Source organism: Seriola dumerili, unplaced genomic scaffold, assembly GCF_002260705.1.
Source record: "Seriola dumerili isolate Sdu_G_001 unplaced genomic scaffold, Sdu_1.0 BDQW01000331.1, whole genome shotgun sequence".
In the NCBI taxonomy this organism is placed as follows: Eukaryota; Metazoa; Chordata; class Actinopteri; order Carangiformes; family Carangidae; genus Seriola; species Seriola dumerili.
Genome location: NW_019174586.1, coordinates 4,276,562 through 4,298,533, shown reverse-complemented (window position 1 = coordinate 4,298,533; position 21,972 = coordinate 4,276,562). Strand labels below are relative to the sequence as shown.

The following is a 21,972-nucleotide window of genomic DNA, read 5'->3' as shown; positions in this document are numbered from 1 at the left end:
TTTATCATTTGAATGTTTGTAATGTTCAGTAGGTCTTGTAATCCCCAGGCCTGAACACCCCTCTTAAACCCACATGTTAAAATTATAACCTTGACCGTCAGATGAACGGGTCAGATGTTTAAATACTGAATATACTGAATCATGATCAGCGTTGTTCTTGGTGCACGCTTGATTATATATTCTGAGCTTCTTTCTATCCCTCAGGTCTCTACAAAGGAATCGGCTTCAGAAACTGAGAGCAAACACGTTCTTTAAGTACCAGAGCCTACAGAAACTGTGAGTTTCCCATAAATTATGGATTGCATGTTATTCAAATATATAGCCCACTATTTTATTTTATTTTATTTTACATTATGATATTAAGACATTTTTATTATTGTATTTCCTGGTTGTTCTGTTTCAGTGATTTGCCCTTTATTCTGTTATGATTCAAGGCTGTAAAACTGGAATTGAATTGAATTGAATTGAATTGAATTGAATTGAATTGATTTCAGTCTAAGCAACACATACAATAATGCGTGATGCATATGTATTAGGGTCTAAGCTATTCATTCAATAAAGCATAATTCCTTCCTGATACCAAAGAGCAGAGAAAAACAGCAGCCTCTTAGTGACAAGTACAACAAATGACTTTCACGACTACAAAGCTAATATGTATAAGCTAAGAGGACATCTGGGAACGCTGACAGAAGTGATTGATTTGTTCTGCATACAGATCCTTTCATTCCCGACTTACATTGTTTATCAGTCTCACACAGTGCCACTGACTGTGTCGGCAGGGCAGTAGGTCTGATCCTCTGCCAGGAACCATTTGGCTGCGTCATAGTGTCAGCCTTCAGTCGCTGCTCTGACAGTTCAATTGGATTGAAAACCTCCCTGAAATATGCATAAACAAACATCCAAATGAATTACCAGGTGTGTAAAATACACAAAGAGACAAAACACAGCTTTCAGCCGAGGTCTGTCGAGCACACAGTGTGTGATACCAAAGTTGATGCCTGGCATTAAACAGATATCAGAACCTAATTTCTCTCAGCTGGAATAATATCTTCTGTTTTCATGAAAACAGCCAAGTTTTTTTTGTGTTTGTGTGTGTGTGTGTGTGTGTGTGTGTGTGTGTGTGTGTGTGTGTGTGTGTGTGTGTGTGTGTGTGTGTGTGTGTGTGTGTGTGTGTGTGTGTGTGTTTTGTTTTGTTTTTTCATTAAATCAACAGGATAAGGGGTTATAGAATTTTTCTCTCCTTGCTCTTTGGTAATTCAAAAGATTCACAAACTGTGAAACTGCAAACTGTTTTGTGCTTCTTTTTTTTACGTAGATACCTTCAGCACAACAGAATTCGAGATGTGAGTCCTGACGCATTCAGAGGACTGTATAACCTAACAAGACTGTGAGTTTGTTCATTTTTGTAACACATACCTTTCAGTAATAAAGCAAACAGTTGTGTAGGCTGTAGCTCTTTGTACATAATTATGCAAATGAATCAGCTGCTTCATTCATGCTTCAAAATCACAGGCTCATTCACAACTCAGTGATCGGCTCAGTTGTCCAAACACATTCATGTACCGCGGCCATGATAAGCTAACACTTTAACAATTAGTCTGCTGATACGCCAAACGTAACCTCCACCTTGACTACTATAATATTTGATATTGTTGATTTGATTCCAATTTAATGTGATTATTAAAGAGCATTAGCTCTCTCTGCAGAATCCTCAGCCTCTCTGAGAGTCTTTTATTTATATCTAACTGTGTAACTATTTGCTATAAATAGTCAATTTGTGTCTCTAACTAAAATGTTGTGTATAGTGCATTAAAATGAAAAGAAAGTAAAGAGAGAGGCCAGAGTGCTAAGGCTGTTGAACAACTCAAGTATTTACCAAAAAAAAAAAACTGACCTTCTCTCTGTACTACTCCAATAGGTCTTGTCTTCAAATTATTTTTGAGATTGTACCGATTGCTGAAGGATTTATACACTCAGTTGACTAAAAAAGTCTAATACAACAGTCCTGCAATAAACCATGAAGGTTATAATGCTCAGTTTGTGCTGAAATTGTTTTAGAGTTTGTGGTGCTGTCGAGCTGTTGAGCTGTGTTGTGTTATACAGAGAGGTGTTTCTGTTATTTTACCTATGCCCATTGTATAAAAAGAATGGACAAAATAATAGACACCCCTGTCAGTATTAGTATATTATTAGACTGTATTAGCTTTAGCCAAGTGTACCTATGAACTGGCAGCTGTGTGTAGATACAGCTATATTGTAAATACGTCTCCCTGTTACTGTAGCTCTGACTAAATTTCAACTAAAGCAACAACGTAGCAGATGAAGAACTCAGAGATAGACAGTTACATTACAACATCTCATCAAAAGTATGTGAACATACTTTGAAACTGTCTCTCTTAAGACACTGTTGATTTTTAATTTGTGATTAAAAGTTGCACTCTTTCAAATCTCTATTGAGATATGAAAACCATTAATCATTTAGTGCTACCTCTGACCCATTCAGCACCTTTGAGATAACTTGAAATGCAGACTGTGAGCCAGGCTTTATCTCCCAGCATCAGTGCCATCATTAATGCTCTTGTGGCCGAATACAATCAAATCCCTGCAGCCAGGCAGAAATATTTAATTGAACGTGCGCCCAAAGGAATGAAGGCTGTGGTTTAGGAGTTAAAAGTTAAGCAATCACAAACAGATGTAATTTTTCAGTGTCGTCATACTTCTGGCAAACCTTGTTAGTGACATAATGATAGCTTGATTAGACGTACATACATTATTATAAGAGGGTGAACTTTATATAGTAATCAGTAAAGATCACAGAGATAAGTAGGAATTACAAAATGCTCCGTTAAAACTGCAGTCATTAGCTACCGTACGTGTTAAATTCAACAGGAAGTTTTCAGAGAGCATCATCTTCAGGTGATCTTCCAAACTTGTCTTTCCTTTCTTAGATACCTGAGCTACAACAAGATATCTGTCCTGATGCCGGGGGTGTTCCAGGACTTACACAAGCTGGAGTGGCTGTATGTTTATTTTCTACTGAAGGAAAGTTCTGCAGCAAAAGAATATAAAATATTTCATGCATAGTTTTTGTTTTGCCATAGGCAGAGAGGTCCAGTTTGGTGAGAAATGATGAGAAATAATTCCAACTGATAAATTGTTTTTTATCGTTCTTATTATTATTCAATACAGGTAATACATCACCTATTGATGCTGTTTCCTCTGAATCAATGCTAATGAGGCTGAAACTGTATGTTTTTTTGTTGTTGTCGTTGTTGTTGTTGTTGTAGGATCCTAGAAAATAACAATATCCATCAAATATCCTCCATGACCTTTTCAGGACTGAACTCCCTTGTTTTACTGTAAGTTTTTATTTCCTACATCTATTTTGCTTTGCTGTGATCTCCTCTCAAATCATCAAAAACCCTGCAATTAAAAGCCTTTGTTGATCTGTTTAAACTGAATGAATGTTGCTCCCTTGAACACTGAATGAAAACGCACTCCACCTTCCTACATCACAGTTGTGTCTCTCTCTTGTCTCTCCCTGCGGTTGACAGAGTTTTGCTGAACAACTCTTTGACAAAGCTGGATGACATCTGTCAGGAAATGCCAAGATTGAACTGGCTGTAAGTAGGATGTGAAGCTGTCATAAAATTGACATGTTTTTTGATGAATTTATTCTTTATTATTTTATCCTGTCCGTCTCTCTGTGTGTGGGTGTGTGACTGTAAATTTGGTCTGTGTGCTTACATTTTATAACATGTTCTTGCAGGGATTTAGAGGGAAATCACATAGAAGCGATTGGAAATGTCTCATTCTGCTCATGCAGTATGCTGACAGTTCTGTAAGTATAAATTAACATAATCTGTGTAAAGGCAAACTTTCTGCTTTTTAAAATGTTCTTCAGTTTCTCAAAATCTGATTTGCTGCTACAAGTCTGTGCGTGGAATCAGTACCGGCAGTTTGTTAAATAGGATAAAGAAGGTCGAAAAGTATCAAAAAGTAGTAATATGATTTTTTTTTTTGTATTTCTCCAGGGTTTTACAGCGAAACAGGATCAGCCATATACATGAACAGTCTTTCTCAGTCCTCCAGAAACTTGGAGAATTGTAAGTCCATTTTGTTTGATTGAGCAAATAAACTGTAGGCAAAAATGTCTAAATATATATACAGTATATATAAAAGAAGCTGATGTGATGCAACAAACACCATAGAAAAATACATTAAATGCACTGTTGTGAGAAAGTTTGCACATCCTGATTTCGGCTTTAATTGTAACATTCACAGTCTTTGCTTGAAAAAGTATGTGAACCTTAAAATGGAGTTACTTCCTGTTAAAGAAGTTAAAAACTTCTACTGTAGCTGCAAGCAACAACTGACAGGATATTTAAGGACACGTGTGTAATGATCCACATTTAGGAGGAAAGCTTCATTGAACAAATGCATGTAATTTTGTAAATGGAGAGCATTCGTTGTTCTTTTGAGCCTGGGGATGGTCATTTGGGTCTGTTGGTTTGTTGATGTGTGAGCTAGTTGTTCTGTTCTTCCAACACTTTTTTACTGAGCAACCTTTTTTACAGAACTCATGTCCATATTTCAAAGAGAGAGTGATTGATATTTTGGTGACCTCCTTACCTTTTGTTTACAGTCAGGTCAAAATGTTACTCGTGGCATCATCATCACTAAAAATTTCCAGTTGAACACGAGCACAACATAAAAAATAATTGACAGGTCCAAAACTTTTTCCTGTGTTAATTTTCAAGATTTTAATCACAGTCTGCACATTTGAGGTACAATAGCACAATGAGTTCATGAACTGTGGCAGTTTTTTTATTAATGCTGATTGATATTGAGTACTTCTCTTATGAATTCTGTCAGGATGAGGAAGAAGATGACGAAAAGCCTGAATTATTGATAGCTCCCAACTAGACCTGTACAATATTAATCACTATTCCCAAACCATTGTTTGAAATGCTAAAAGAAAAATTTCCATCATTGTTATTTTGTGCTTTTTGTTTTTATCTTTATCGTATAATGTCATAATATTGTTAGCGTAGCAGTGTGGATCAGTATTTTTCATATTACTGACACCTAAGGAACTGCAGGAGATACCTACAGATCTTTACTTTTTACCTTTGATGTCTTTCTCATACTCTTGAGTATTGCACACTCTTGCTGTGGTCTTAATAACCAGTCTGTACTTCTTTTAGTTTCATGTCCTTTACTGTTGGCTGAAAAACCTCCTCGAAGTCTTACCAAACACTAGTGTAGCTGTTAAGTGCCTTGTGTTTCCCTTCTGTTCAGGCCTCCGGAATCTATATATATTTAACCTCTTTGGCTCAGTGGATTTTTATTTTAAGATCCTTTTTTAGCACCAGTTAGTATCTTAATGGTTCACATATTTCACCTAGACTGTGAATGCTTCAGTTCTCAAGAAGCTCATCATGTTTTGTAATTTACAAACTTTTTTCCTACAAATAATTGTAGGAAAAAATATTGCAGCTTTGTTAAAGGACAAGGCTGCAATATTCTGTAATTTCTTATTGAGTATTGAGAAATGGACTAAGACATTGAGGATAAAAAAACACGAAATAACACTTTGTACAAACACATGTAACACTAAGACCATATGTTTGTATTTCCTACTCATTTTCTCTTCTGTTTAGGGCTGGGAAATATGGTTGAATTCAATATATCAATTATTAAGAACATTTTTTTGATATATATCATGAAATATGACAAATATATTATTATGTAAACAGTATAGTTGGTAAATGACAATATTGAATTACCATACCGCTGCAGTGGTTGTCTCTAAACCAGGATATAATTGGAAGGAAACAAGGAGAGGAAAGTCATTAGAGCGATATGGACAGAAGTGAACAGAACTGAGCATCATATAAGTCTGTGGTCGATACAGATGATGTGGCTCCATTACAGACTTTACCCCAAGAAGTTTGAATTGAAGCAAAGTCACGGCTCAAATATTAAGGGTTACAGGATCTCTTTTTCAAAACTGTAGCTTCTGATTGTTGTGTTTCAACATTTAAGAACCTTCACTCAGGAGAGGAGGATGATCACAAAGAGCTGAAGGGGAATGGGACTCGCACAGTGAAGTGATCCATATCCCTTTTACCCTTTGTCTCCGAGGGGGTGGACTGCATGTATCCTCAGTAGACCTTAATGCCGTGAACCCACAGTATATTTCATTAGAGCTCAGACTCTCACTCTCATTTTTTATCGACTGTTGAAATTGACACTTTCCTGGAGCTATGATCATTATCACCATAGCTTTCTTCCTTTACACATAAAACCAGCAGCTGTATAAATTAAGTTTATGCTCAGGCTATTGGGACTAATGAAAACCATGGGTGCACCAAAGAAGTGAATTGCATTATAAACATATAGGAAGTACTAATTGCAGAGCTTACTTCAGTGTGCATTGTTCAGGTCACATAGGGTGGATTTTTCTTTGAAGATCTGTGTGCATTTGTCAGATACTGAGTGTTGTACATCAATATTTGTTTGTTGTTTCATCTTTTTGGGGAACCGATGTGGATATGTGTTGGCGTGCAGGGATCTATCCAACAACAGACTGGTGGCGATTCCTCCCAATCTCTTTGTTTTACTGGGGGATTTGCTACAACTGTGAGTTCTATTTACACTAATACACTGAGATATATGGTTCTGTGTTTGCACGTGTTTATTCCATGAATGTTTAATAGGGTGTATCTCTTGATGCTATCATGGAATGACAATAGAGTTAACCATTTTGAAAAAAACGAGCTATTCTTGCTGCACAGCGTCCAGTGAAATTAGTGAATACAAAAAAACACTCCCCTAGATTTTGGATGAACTTTGTTTAAACTGCCTTGTGCATTAAGCTGGAAAGGCACCTTTGATGATTTATATATGAATAAATATCCTTCAAAGTTGTAAACCTTGAGTTTTTAGTCACACAACAGCAGAAAGAGATAATTACCGATTGTAAATATATTGAATGGTGATTACAGAAATAATGCCGACCATAAACGTTATTGACAATGGAGTTGTGATTTCATTAAGATCTTAAGGATTTGAACTTTGAGTAGCAGGCAGACGTTGCCTTCAGTCTCTAACAGTAAACAAACACTTAGGTGGGAGGATAGCGGGATGTTCTTTTTTTTTTAAGTTATTTTTTGGGGCATTTTTGCCTTTATTCAAATAGTGAAGTGAGACACGCTCTACCAGGTGAGTCACCGAGGCACCCCCATAACAGGGTGTTCTTTAAAGAAGAATAATGCAAGGACACAGCTTCATAATATACAGGAGGCAGTATGTGACAGGAAGGTTAAACTAATTGAGAGAACCAGGCCACATGCATAAAAATATGTGTATTGACAAAGAGAAATCTCTCCAATGTTATATCTATTTATAAAGAAGTGCAGTGTTGAAAGATGTTTTACTAGGTTCTTGATTTTCACTACTTGGTTTTCTATCTTTATTTTTTAGGAATATATCATACAATCCCATCGAGGAGCTCCAAGTCGACCACTTTGACAAGTTGCATAAACTGAAGTCGTTGTAAGTATGCCTTGCTTCATACTGAATGACACATTCATCAAATTAAAAACCACAGTGTTGCATGTTTAAAAACTAGGTCTCATTTGTGCTAGGAGGCATTTGGAGAGCTCTCCTGTCATGTTTAAAGGTCCCGAAGAGGAGCAAACATACAGTGTGTATGATGATAATGAAAATGAAAAATGGCCTTGACAAGCTAGAAGGAGGCCATTACTCTGTCAGCACTGATCATAGCTTCCGTGTTATTTGGATATGATGTGGGAAATGTGCTGTTTCTTTTGAGGCAATAGCAGGAGTTCACACAAAAGTCAGAATCTGAAAGACTCTTTTCTTTTCTGAAAGAATGAAAGAAAATGTATTTGGACTTGTAAAAGTGTTCCTCTGTTGAAAGGCTGTTTGATGAAGAAAACCTTTGGTGAGGACAGTTTGTGCGCTTTTGAATACTCTTGTAATAATGTGCAATTATAAATCATTATACTGTAATGTGTCTTTGTGTGCATCATCTGAAACAAAAGGAAAAATCAGTATGTCTTTATGTTCTCCAGGAGCATAGAGGGGATAGAAATCGGAAACATACAACGGCGGATGTTTGAACCTCTGAAATACCTTACTCACATGTAAGTGCTCAACGTTTATACTGTTAATGCTCACCATTTGGTCTGGACTCTCATGTATACCATTGGGCTTTCACATGTATTTATAATGGTGAGTCCCAAGCCAGCCTTATCAGGACTGTCAGGCTTCTCTTCCAGCTGGGAGATGAGTAAGTCAGGCTTAGTGTAATCCATTTACTGTGTGCAGCTCGAGATACACCCATGCCATTCCTGGATAGGAAGCAACAGAGGGAAAAGAAATTCCTTCTCAGTCTCGGATACAATCAGAGAAGCTCTTCAAGGCTTTCTATTCTATGGCGCTTAGTTCAAGTTCCAATAAGATTCAAATAAATGGAAATACTGTTCACCAGTTCAGCAGTTATTCTTCCAGGTTTTGAAATATCTGCCTCTGCCTCAACGCATTAGAGATTAACTGAATTTCATTTGTTTTGCTTGCAACAATAAAATATTTTTAACATTTAAAATTTTCAAAAGCAACATTTCTTTAGAGAAACAGGGTCCCCGTTACTCCAGATACTACGCAAATATGATTTATTTCACAGGGACTATTTCTTTGGTAGAAAGCAGCTCCATGAAAACTGTTGACACTGAAATGTGTGGATAACTTAAGCGGCAACCTCCGAGGCTGAGAAATTAAATCAACATGGACAAATATGAAGGAAGCGGCAAAAACTGCAGTTCCTCGAGTGGCCACTTGAGGCAGTTTTGATCTTTAATTTCTCCTCAAGACCTGATGCTGCCCACAGTTCAAATCTAAATCAAATCCTGCCTCGGAATCACCAGAACTTTTCTTCTGTGTCTTTGTTTTTCTCTAACTGTTTTTGCTTTGCAACTCTCTCAGTTTATAAATCCTACATTGTGTGTGGACTAACCGCTAGGCTGTAAAAACACAAAAACTCATAGACTCCCTTCTCTTTTGTTACCACTACTGTCACAGCTACTTCAAGAAGTTCCAGTACTGCGGCTATGCTCCACATGTGCGCAGCTGCAAGCCGAACACTGACGGCATCTCATCCTTTGAGGATCTGCTGGCCAACATCGTGCTGAGGGTCTTTGTCTGGGTGGTGTCTGCCACCACCTGCTTCGGCAACATCTTCGTCATCTGCATGCGCTCGTACATCCGCTCGGAGAACAAACTACATGCTATGTGCATCATTTCCCTCTGCTGTAAGTTACTGCATTTAAAGGAGGGAGGTGGGTGGAAGGGAAACACACATAATGTCAGTGTAACTAGCTTTTCACTTGTAAAACTACCTTACCGTCAAAGCACGTTACTTACAGTGTGTGCATAGCAAGTATTATCTCATTTCTGCAAGTCATACAGGGGTAGAGGGTTTAGTATTTACTGCCCAATAACACATTTTCCAAAAAAAAAAAAATAGGAATTGATGGCTGGTTGCCTAATGAACACTGGTTCACAGTTTACCCACATTTATAATTACCACTTCATTGTGTTTATAGGCCTGATTATAGTCTCTTGAATTATGCCAGATACAACTGCAGAAGTGGAAATGACAAATTATGCTAAATACTTAAGTTCCACAATTGAGAAGTAAACAAGCCTCATAACTCAGTAGGAAATTTGAAACTAGTGCCCAGTGTGCTTATCAGTGTGTTTCATCAAGACTGGTTTCACATTACACACACTTTTAGACACCCTCATAAATACTAAATGTAAAACTAACAACTTCTCTTTCCAAAATGTAATATCTGCCATCTGAATACAAGGATTCACATCCTACAAGAAATTGTTCACAAAACAAAATTGACACAAATTACAGTAACTGCTCAAAGATTACATGCCAGTGAGGTCGATGGTTGATTAGATAGTTGCATTTTCAATGACTCATCTACCAACATAATAGAAAATATCCTTCAGATAAAACTTACAACATCTTTATATCACTTTGACTTATATTCAGTGTGAGCTGAAGAAAAGAGGGTTACCAGAACATTTCATACATTTCGTATTTCAGATGTCTCAGGCAGAAGTATTTATTGAAAGCTTGATGCACAACAAGGAGAAAAAGATGAACATTACAGGGTCAACAAGTGAATTTATCTACATGTGTGAAGGCTATTAGTTACTTAAACCTGAACATAGTCTTTATGATCTGTACTAGTGTGGGCCAACAAAATAAGAAAGGTAAACTAAACTAAAACTAAGAAAATACAGTATATACCTGAAGTTTATATACACTTTAGGAGTGTAGCTTCTTCCATTTATCTTATTTTTGTGCCGTATGCGCAAAACCATGTTTCAAAAGCTCCTCCATACTAATGTATAAGCTTATAGTGGAAATATATTAGCATGGTGTTTGGATATGAAAACCTTATCTACCACTTCGATATAAGATGTCAGTCAGAAAGAGCTATGAGAGTTTGTTGAAAAGCTTCTTCCGTCGACAGCAAATAGACTTAATTCGCTGTGAGTAAATAGAGGAGCATGAAAGAGGCTCTGGAGTTTGTCGGGTTAAAAAGGACAGTTGATAAATATGATGTGTGTATTCTCATGGAAAGACAGGAAATTATTTAGGCACTGATTCTGAACAGGTAAAGGTTTGATATGAGATGGAGCCACTCTGGCTGAAAAAACAAACGTAATGCATTTGCTTTCACATTCTCGCATGTGGCATGTTGGCTTCTCATTGACATACACTGTGGGTCCCATGATGATATTATAAGTTACAGGAGGAAAATTAATTCATGATTGAGAGAATATAAAGCAGACAAACTCAATTAGAAAGGACCTCCTTAGTGTAGGAAGTCATTGAAGGTGAAGGTAAAAGTTTACGCTTATGATTACAAAGAGAGGATTTAATTTGACTATATTAACTGCAACATGAAAGCACAAAACATGCTCTCAATAACACATCACCATATGCTTATGATGACATATCAGAATATTTAAAGGAGAAATTCTATATATCTATATGCTATGCTCTTATTCCTGCTAGATCCACAATGAAAGCCAGGTGGAGGGTGTCAGTTGTTACTCATCATCTCATTTTTTCATTATGCATTTTATCTTTAGGGCTCACTTGCTTAATACATCAACCTTTAAAAGTTTATTACTAGAATGTCAGTGTGGCCTGTCTTCTGTAGCACAGACAAAAACAGAGCTTAGTGTAATTAACACAAGCAAAATAACCAAGATATTCTTCATTCTTTGCTTCTTTATAACAACAATAACGGATTAGATCCCCTCATGAAAGCAGGACGTGTTTGCATGTGGCTTTTAAACCTTTTATTAAAGGGGTGGAACAGAGCCTGGAAAGACATACGAGTCATTAACAAAGTAGATAGATAGGCAGACTGAGTTGGAATCACAGATATTGCAGTTTAGAGCTGGAACAGGAGTTAAATTGAAAGAATGTGGTCATTCAGTATGTTTTTATCACTTAGGGTTACCTTGAGTTTCCAGTATAATTTCTCATATTTATCCCCCATTATTCTCTGCTTCTCTGTGTCTAACAATTTCTTTCCTCACAGCTTCAACTTATTATCACTTTTTTATTGATTCTTTCTCAGAACACTTTTCTCAGTATCCATTAAAACCCCTGTGTCCTCTCTGCCCTGTGTTTGAGAGGACTATGAGCCTAGATGAATCAGTCAGCAGTCAGCTTTAATCTTTTATGAGTTGATGCGTAATTCACATGAAAGTTATGCAGTATCATTACATGTATATCTAATATACAAGTAAATAAATGAGAATTAAAAGACCTGCTAAACTTGAAAAAATATTATGGCAGAGTGGCATTTAGAGTTATGTTTCACCTGTACATGTCTGAGAACAAAGCTTCATTTCAAGTGTCACAATTTTCACATGATATATACCAACATGAAAACATACAGGGAGTCTTTAATGATGACATATGCTGTGTAAAATGTTTACATATGAAAGGAATGACTGCCAGGAGGGTTTGAGGATTTTAATTAATTTACTATATTATCAAAGAACTAAACATCAAGCAGTTACTGATAAAGCAGCAGTTAAATGCTTCAGAAGATATATGCTGTGAATTAAATTTGTTCTTCAGCAAAACATTGTGATGAATTTGCACAGGGCGGAGAAAGAAGAATTACCGCCAGTAAAGTCGCACCTTAGATCCATGTCTGTCAGGACTCATAATATACTGTATGTAGTGAAGTAAAGGAATTTAATGAAAGGTATTAAGTGTAGCGCATGAATTCTTAAGTTATGCTCAAAAAACTTGTTTTGTGAGGTCACAATGATCTTTGACCACCAAATTCGATCAGTCCATCCTTGAATCTAACTGGACTTATGTGCCAAATGTAATGAATTCCCTCCAAGTGTTCCTGATATTATCGCATTCACAACAATGGGCCACTGGCCTTTACCTTTGACCAGCAAAATTTTATTTTGAAAAGTTAAGCTAAAAAAAGTTTATTCCCAAGTTCAAGTGAACATTTCTGCCAAATTTGAAAAAGATTGGGGCAACCTGAAAATATAATGCCTCCAGCCAGGAGGCAGGCATAGAGAAAACAACATGTGGGGTTGGGATTTATTTATCATTTTGCTGTTGTTTTTTTGTTCTTTTGAGTTTTGAGTATGAAAACTTTTACTTGAGGTAGAGCGTGGGTCCAGATGTTAATTAAAAGAACAACAGTCTAAGCATTAAAGCAGAAAAATGCATATAAAGTCTCTCCACTAGAACTACAGTATAAAGCCCTGCTGTATATAATTATTGTTCCTTGTCATTACAAATCATTAAGTCTTGTTTTGCTTTTATTTGTATCACCTCTTTTCTTCTACTGAAGTTAATGTGCTAACCAGATATCTCTGGCCTGGCCAGCCCGTCTCATCACTGTCTGATGGTGAGTCACTGTAGCGTCCAGTCTGCCCTGAAAAAGTAACACTGCTCAGAGGGTGTATTTTAAACCTACTGTATTGTAAACATAATGATGACTGAACCTCTTGGCAAGCGACTGTCCCCACCACCCGCTCCCAGCAAGAAACCACGTTCGGCAGCAGAGAGAACTTACAAATTGCCCCTCTAAAAGAACAAGATATGTATTACTTCATGAGTTTTAGAGATGCTGGCAGGCAGATTGATACTATTAAACAGTCAGGCTAGCTCCTGTGTCTACTTTTATAGATACACACCACATTTGTCTACAAAGCTGCACATGCAATCTTTCTGTACGTATCCATCATTCATAGAACTGACCCCTGTTGTGTAATCAGGAATGACTAGCAGTTAAAGCTTAATGCTTATATTACTACTTGTACAGTACTGTATATTACCAGCAAGGCTTCGTATTATGATTATGGTTTAGCTGTTTTGCAGGATTGAGATCAAGTGCCACCCGCTGTTTTCAAACACTGCAGTGGGGCAAAGATATTGATGTTGATCTCAGAATAAATGCTATGCAGTTTGCATACATCTATATTCTATATATTCAACTTGTAAAAAAGGCAACTTCATACAGAATTATTTTCATGCCTCTTTGCAGACAACAACCGCTGTGTTGTGTTTTATGGTTGTCTGTACATTCGTCTATCCATCCATCCCATTATTGTGAACGCAATGTCTCAGGAAAACCATGAGGGAATTTCTTCAAATTTGACACAAACGTTCACTCGGACTCAAGGATGAACTGATTAGACTTTGGTGGTTAGAGGTCAAAGGTCTAGGTCACTGAGCATGATGGTCTGTGTGCTCTTTGCTGTATTTGCTTTTTCTATTGATCATAATACAGAACACATGAAGGAGCAGATGAATCATTTTTCCTTGTTTGCTTTTAGTATGCATGATTTCCTAGGTTGAGTGGCTGCTGTCTGTCTGCTTGTCATCATCCATCTCCACATCATACACGGAGGGCTTTTCATGTTGAGTCTCTACTTGGTTTGATTCTGTGCTCACTTCCAAGAAATCACACTGCGGTTCCCTTGAATGAGGACTGTTTTAAAAAGATTGCTTTATCAGGCAGTTTGTGGTGTTCAAATGAGTTTCTATGCTCACGTCTCTGAATGAGCCAATCTCAAGGAGAAAACACTCCCAAGTTTGTTTAAACCTTTTATAGCACACTGGGTCTGAATGCAGCTGTGAAGTCAGGCATTTGCCCTTACTGCGCAGACGTCTATGAATCCTATAAATTAGCTGTGTAATGCATCCCTCCTTGCCTACAGGTGCAGATGGGCTGATGGGCATCTACCTCTTCATGATTGGTGCGTATGACCTGAAGTTTCGCGGCGAGTACAACCGGCACGCTCAGGCCTGGATGGACAGCAGTCAGTGTCAGGTCATCGGCTCTTTGGCCATGCTGTCCACTGAGGTATCTGTCCTGCTCCTCACCTATCTCACTCTGGAGAAATACATCTGCATCGTCTACCCTTTCCAGTACTTGACACCTGGCTGGCGACGAACTGTCACCATCCTTCTTGGGATTTGGGTGTTTGGCTTTATTATTGCCTTCCTGCCGCTGGCCTGCAAGGGGCTATTTCGCAACTTCTACGGGACCAATGGTGTTTGCTTCCCGCTGCACTCGGAGCAGCCAGAGACACTATGGGCTCATGTTTACTCCATCGTTATTTTCCTGGGTGGGGATTTGTACTTTCAATAGTGAACTGAGCTTTTTTGTTGTGTTTCTTTTTTCTTTTTTTATTCAGTTACTTTCTAAAGCTTATTGCAAATGCTCAGTCTCATTATTTAGGGAGCACATTTGTATTTATTTGCATGTGGACAACCACAGTGCAAATACACACTATTGCAGTTGTTTGGCAATCCAGAAACTAACCAAATATCTCTCTATAGGTCTGAACCTGGTGGCATTCCTCATCATTGTCCTATCCTATGCAAGCATGTTCTATAACATCCAGAGAACGGGCACTCAGACCACAAAATACAGCAACCATATCAAGAAAGAGGTGACCATCGCCAAAAGGTTCTTCTCTATCGTCATCACTGACTCCCTCTGCTGGATCCCCATTTTCATCCTCAAGAGCCTGTCACTGCTGCAGGTGGAGATTCCCGGTATAGTGGAAGTGCTATAACCGTTTAAAGGAATACTCCACTGAAAGTCCACATTTAGAGTATCAACTGCACTCCCTCTGTAAGCCTGCAGCAGTAGTGAGCATGGATTCACAGCAGTTGATTGAAAGATGCAGAAGTTGTTGTACACGCTTTAATTTCTTCATGGCTGAACAACAACGGCCTTGTAACGGGTAAAGTAGAAAGCAGGAAAAGAGGTCATATTACTTAGCCTTTAGTTTCACCACACTGGTTACCTATTTGTTTTCGTGCTGATTTTAAGATTTTATTGATTTTACTTTTATCATTCACTGTGGCCAGGCTCCATCTGGTGCAACCTGCCGTTCTCAGACAAAAAGCTGCTGCCGGTTCCTATGTCTACATGTAGATCATGCCTTTGCAGAGCCACTGAGCTAAGATCAAAATAAAAAAAAAATCATCATCAAAGACTTTCTTTTTATTAGTGATAACTCATTATGTTTTATGGATTGTGCATCTTAAATTATCTTAGGTTTACTTTCAGTTTTACTGGTTTTTGCATTGTTTAGTTTATTCCTGTATCTTTGTTAGTATTGGTTATTTTAGTGTAAAGAACTTTGCAACACTGGTTTTGAGACTGCTATACAAATAAACCAAATCATTACTACTGTTTCAATAGCCATGTAGAGTCACAGCAAAAAACTGTCTATAGAAATGTCTGCATCCACTTTCATATAGCATAATCCATTCCTTCATTATTGTTCCATATCCTCAGTATGTTTCAAACAATCATTGCTTTACTAATAAATTGTTAAACTGGAGACTTCTGGCAGAGCTTTGAAGCTTTGAAGAAATGCTAGCATGGCAATGAAGGAGAGCAAACTTGTTCAGAAGAAACTGTGATTGTTTGGAAGATTGTGAGAATTTGAATGATATACATAGAAGTGGGTCATGATCGGTTTCTAAGGATGTTTGCAGCCTTGAGCTGCCATTGGACTCCACTATATCTGCTGTGAATCAGAGCTGAAAACATAGAGGAAAGAACTCAAAAGCTATATTTTCTGTGGAGTATTCCTTAAACACTTTTATTGACTGTGTATCATTTATTCTTACAGTAGTCTCTGTAAGAGCTCTGCTAAGTGCAGGCAGCAAGCATTAAAATGTTTTTCATAAGACCTCAGATACTCTAGAAAGAGCATTTAACTGTAGCCGCCTTATTGAAGTCTATACTGTATACTCTGATGACCATTGAGTGTTGAGCAGAATCCCTAATAGCTCCCTAATTATGCCCCCTGTAGACACAAAAGGGATTTTCATTTATTATATAAATGGCTTTTTTTTTTTTTTTTTTTTTTTTAAAAGGTTGTCATGTTAAAATACTCATATTACCATGTTACACTTCTCTAAACAAAGACTGTATATTAGTTCTGTTGTTTTATTTCTTTCTCTCTGTCTTTTCTCTCTCCACCGGCAGGTACCATCAGCTCCTGGGTGGTCATATTCATTCTCCCCATCAACAGCGCTCTTAACCCCATCCTATACACGCTGACCACACGGCCTTTCAAAGAGACCATTCTGCAGGTGTGGGCTAACTACAGGCAGAGGAGGCCCCTGCTCAGCGGTCACCCAGCTCATCATCCGTCGCTCACCTGGCAGGAAATGTGGCCCCTGCAGGAGAACAGTCACGGCCTCACCCCGGGGCACCCTCTGGAAATGACAAGCACGCTAGCCAAGCTCACCCCTGTGGAAAATACCAACGAGGGTTACAGTGACATTACTGTTTGCACACAGCTACAACAGAAGCAATGTACAGCACTGTCTGTGCTCTCACAGAAACAAACAGTGCCACACACACACACTCAGACACACATACAATCAAATTAACTCACCTAGGTGTCTAACACCAATTAAATGTGATTCAGGTTCATTCAACTGCGCAATTAAGAGCGTTCAACCTGTTTGAAAATACACTCTTTAAAGGGATACTCCTTGATTTGTGGACAGATTTCTCCTTTGTTGTTGAAAATCATTAGTATTCATTCGTTTTTTTTTTTGGAAATCCCAGTGTGTGCCTGTGTTGCCCAAGCAGCAGCCATAACAGCAGATGGGTGAAGTCAGTGCAGAAAGCCTTTCTACAGCAGAGCAGTTCCCCTAATGAAGACCACCTTCTGGCTCCAAAGAAAATCTCTATCAATACAGAACAGAAGTCCTACCCCACTTCTGGTTTAGCTTTTGTTCCACTAGCTTTTATTGCTGAGTTTTATTTCCCACACAGAGCTTCTTTCATCAAAGCTAAAACATGATAGTGGAGCATTTCCAAGCTCTGAGCTGAATATTAATCTACTACCACATTTGCAAGTAATATTTGGTCAGTTTGTCATTTCTAACAATGAGAAGAGACTACAGCTACAGCTCCCAACAACCATTTCTCTGATGGCTAAGATTCATTAAACGTGTTGATGTTGAATTCTAACAAAATAATTTGTGAGTGTTTTTGACCTTGCAGACAGTAGTTTGACACAAAAAAAATCTCAAGATTCACTTACCAGCTTTTGCCAGAGCTTTCAGCTTGCATCTCGCAGTCTTCCTCAGCAAATGGAGTTTACTCAAAAAAATAATCAGTGTTATCTTTGTTAAAATGATGGGATGCTCAAATTTGTGGACAAGAAAGTAACCCATTGCAGTTTTGTGCAATATAGAAGCAATTTTTTTAGAAAAATCGACAAAACAGAATTGCAAACAGTCTGTTTCCATTGAGTGATGTGATGCGAATGAACCTGTTTTTTCCTTTTGCGATATTATTCCAATTAAACATGATGATAGATTTCCAGCAGTCTGCCTCTCGGTTGGATCTGGCTCCCTGGGGCAGGATACAGCAGGCAGCAATACTTAAATGCGAAAAAAGTGTTACCATTTCAATTTTGCAAAATGTTGCTTTGTCAAATGGTCTGAAAAACCACCTCAAACAAGTGCATATTTTTTTTCAAAAATTCACGTGCCCATTACTCGTTTTTAAGTTCGCAATTTCAAATTGCGCATTAAGCAGGTTAATGGAAACACACCTTATGGGAAAGGTTTTTGGTTGAGTCTAATGGAGAAAAGGCTAACTTAGAAAGATACCATGGTTGTGGCTCTTTAATACATCAAATATAAATGTCACCAATGTGTGTCAATTTTTTTGAATCACCAGAGAAGGTTAGAAATATATTAAGAGACAAATGAATACATTTTTGTTTTGTTTTTTTGACAATTGCAAAAGCATAGAATATCACCAGCTGTGTCTGTATCCATTAACTCTATACAAAATGACTCCCACAAAACCAAATTGGGATTTTCTTGCCTAAAGATGAAGTGAAGATGACTCTAAAATGCCCCTCAGCCACAGTTTACTCAGTCCCCTGTTAACTGTATGAGGTTAGCATTCTCCTGACACTAAAGCTGCACAACTATTTTTATTGGTTTTGTATGTTTTGTTAGTTGACACTATACATTTTAATTGGCCTTTCTGCACATCATGAACTTGCAACTTTTATACTGACACTAGAGTCAGATACAGATCTGATACAGATCAGGTGACCGACAACAGCATGATTCTTATACTGAAGCACAGAAGCACCAGCTGGTTTGTCCATTGCCAAATCCAGTAAAGTTTTTTTTTTTAAAACAGTACGACCACATCCACAAAAGCAGCAATGGCAGCATTACTTCACCTATTAATGTGAAAGTAAGAAGAAAACATGAAAAATATGGAGCTGCAGAAGGTAATATGGTGTCTGTTCTGAAGCCAATTTCATTTTATATTAAAGCAGTCTCTTTTTTAGACTTTTAGCTACAACATGTAGAATACTATTCCAGTGATATGAAATTTCATCCAAGCTTGTCCTATTTATTGATCTTTCAGGCAATTAATAAGGGATTGTGACCCCCTAAAACTGCACATCAAACGACAACCAATTTGGCAGAAATTCGACCTGATTTATGAAAATAGTCTGTGGTGACCAATTTATGAAGTGTCTGCCCGGCTTAATGTTTCGCAACTAGATTATTGACCTAAAACTTTTGGTTCTGGTGCCTCTAACACACAGTGGTATTTTCCAACTGCTAACACTTCACAGAGGTGTTTATATCTACATTTATATGGGTGGGTTTTTGTGTTAAAAATAGACAAGTGATTGAAGCAGAGTTTGGTTCTTTTGCAGAAAGTTTCCCTGTCAAAATGCTCTAGATATAATAAACACACAGAATACTGATGGGTTGAGGAAAATAAGTATATTTCATACAATACTGGTACCCTCCAACCTTGAAACTAAAGGGAGAATCTCAAAACAAAGCCGAACACCATAATTGACCATTATCTACCTACACCAAATATTTACACTGTCCCTGCTGCCACCTCTTGTTCTGGTAGCAGCTGTCACCGATTGCAATGGCAGTGCTCAGCAATGAGACCGCTCTGAGTAGACACAGTATGGCTCTTGTGTAGCAGCGTGATTATTTTCTCCACACTGTTTTCCTTGTCTATAACTTAAGATCTGACTCTAGGATGTAATCCATCTTATCTGAGAAATATAATTGATGTGACAATTTCCAAGTAAACCAAAAATCATCAACCAATTAAGACAGAAGCAGTCATGTAATTGGTTAAACATTGGGTGAGAGATGTGACATTGCCCCAGTTTGTGGATGGACAAACTCTGTGGGAGTTCTGTCTGTCTTTGTCTTTTCGTGACCGTCCCACTGTAATCAAATGAAATGACTTTCTGATTACATTATTCATAACATTTCTACTAATCAGCTCAGTTCTAAGAGTCTCTAGAAACAAGGAAATCTGTTGGTAATGTTGTAATTTAATCAACCAAGATCATTTGCTGTTTCACTATTAAACATGTTTACTGTACATAGTATGTGTAAAAACCATTAAGCTTACTAATTCCTGTTGGGGGTTGAGTGTAAATGCAAATGGTATAAATAATACTGTGTTTCATATTTGTAACAAACCAATGCAACAAGTGAAAACATTTTCAGGCTTTGAAGTGAAAATTATCCCACCGGAATTCACATTATTTTAGTATTCTGGGGAGTTGTTAGCACTGGGGGCATTGCAAGAATACACTCTTACATCTTGGATCCAAGTTGATGGAATGTAGTGGAATGAATGATTGATATGAGTGTTTGATTGTATGTCAGGCCCACATATAGAGACTTTTCCTGGTGGCAGTGTTGAGGGTCTGTTGGACTGAAGAGAATGTGAGAAGCATATAAACATGCCCTTGTTTTGCTTTGAGGCAACAAAGATGATTATTCCAAGTATGTGCCAAGGTTTTTATTTCAAAAGTTTTATCCATGCAACAATGAAATAGAGTTTGGTCAAGGACCTCAAGTGCGTCTGTGATGCATTTTTCATACGGTTTTCTTTGTAGCAATGACTCTGCCTATAGACCCAATTTCTTTTGGCATAGTTGTTGCAATTACTGATGAAGAATTGCCTGAATTGTGTGAAAAATCCTCTTGGAACAGGGTGGTTCGTGGTTCCAGCAGCAGCAAACTCTGCTTGTGGGAGAGAGGTAGAACTGGGTTAGTAAATACAAGCAGAAGCAGCCAGCATTTACTAACAGACATAGAACACAGAGGCTGAGATCACATCAGTGAATAAATTACAGAACAAGGATGCATGATGTTACTGATGCAGTCACAGCAGCTCCCGTCCAACCACATAAAAACAGTAACTGCTGCAGTTTTTGACATTTGCACCATCTGCAGCCAGTAAGTATAACAGCTGCATTTCTTGATTGTTAGTTTTTAGCCACAGTAGCAGCATAGCTCTAGGAATGATAATGAAAGTCAGTTCACCACTTTGGTCCGGACTAGTTTGAATTGCCATGAAATTCTGTGCAAACATTCATGGTGCCCAGAGGATGATGCCTACTGACTTTGGTAATTCCATGACTTTTCCTCTAGCGCCACCAGCAGGTTGACATTTTTGTCTTCATGTTTTTATTTAGCACAGTGTGCAATGTATAACATCACACACAAAAACATAGTTACTAAAAAATAATATTGCTGAAGGTGTAACACTCATTGCCTGCAAGTGGTGCAAGTGTTAAAATAAATGCAGCAATAATTACTTTCTTTGCCTGTAGGAGGCGGTATCTACATCTGCAGGTCTGTTGCTGTTCATCTCCTCTCCTGTAGGCGGCGCAGGATGGCTTACTTAGAACTTGTCTACCAACTACTAAACACATTTCAATTAAAAGCTACTTCCTTGTGGTGTAGCACATAAAATTATGATCTTTTATTCACAGAAAAGCAATCTGTAAATGTCCATCTTAGCATTTTTAAAGAAAAAAAATGCTTAAGTCGCTTCATCTTTTGAACTGGTTTTGTTATTGTTTTTTCACTGCAGTCGAAACTGCTAAGCTAATGTTGGGCTAATGTCTAGGTGTAGTCATAGCTGTTACATGTTTACTGTTGTTGTTGTTGTTGTTGTTTGTTTGTTTTATTTAATCAAAATTATTGGTTTAGTATTTTCTTGTGGCTATTGACTCTAATACATTTGCTGTAACAAGGTCATATCATTTTATAACAACATGTTTGATACATTTCTTACTGTATACATTACCATCTCTGTTGACAATAATGTACCAGCTTAAACTCTGGTCTCATAATATTTGTAGCTGTAAATCATCACATGCTGGCATGGCAGATGAAGTTCAGTGACATTAAAGGGTACTTATCAAACTAATGCAAAATGATCTTATGGGGGGCACATTGCAAAACACCAAGGCAAGGACCATTTATCACCAAAGATGTTTCTATGTATTTCTAAA

General features: G+C 37.7%; 1 protein-coding gene across 1 annotated transcript in view; it reads left to right on the top strand.

Moving 5' to 3' along the window:
• Positions 1-20,713, top strand: part of rxfp1 (relaxin/insulin like family peptide receptor 1) — a 64,225-nt gene extending 43,512 nt beyond the window's left edge. Inside the window, exons 5-19 of the mRNA XM_022760154.1 lie at positions 205-276; positions 1,316-1,387; positions 2,949-3,020; positions 3,288-3,359; positions 3,555-3,623; positions 3,770-3,841; positions 4,035-4,106; positions 6,574-6,645; positions 7,489-7,560; positions 8,103-8,174; positions 9,109-9,338; positions 14,326-14,736; positions 14,951-15,169; positions 16,620-16,987; positions 20,663-20,713. Coding sequence (XP_022615875.1) covers positions 205-276; positions 1,316-1,387; positions 2,949-3,020; positions 3,288-3,359; positions 3,555-3,623; positions 3,770-3,841; positions 4,035-4,106; positions 6,574-6,645; positions 7,489-7,560; positions 8,103-8,174; positions 9,109-9,338; positions 14,326-14,736; positions 14,951-15,169; positions 16,620-16,987; positions 20,663-20,713 — 1,996 coding nt within the window. The remainder of the gene's footprint in view (positions 1-204; positions 277-1,315; positions 1,388-2,948; positions 3,021-3,287; positions 3,360-3,554; positions 3,624-3,769; positions 3,842-4,034; positions 4,107-6,573; positions 6,646-7,488; positions 7,561-8,102; positions 8,175-9,108; positions 9,339-14,325; positions 14,737-14,950; positions 15,170-16,619; positions 16,988-20,662) is intronic.
• Positions 20,714-21,972: the final 1,259 nt, after the last annotated feature.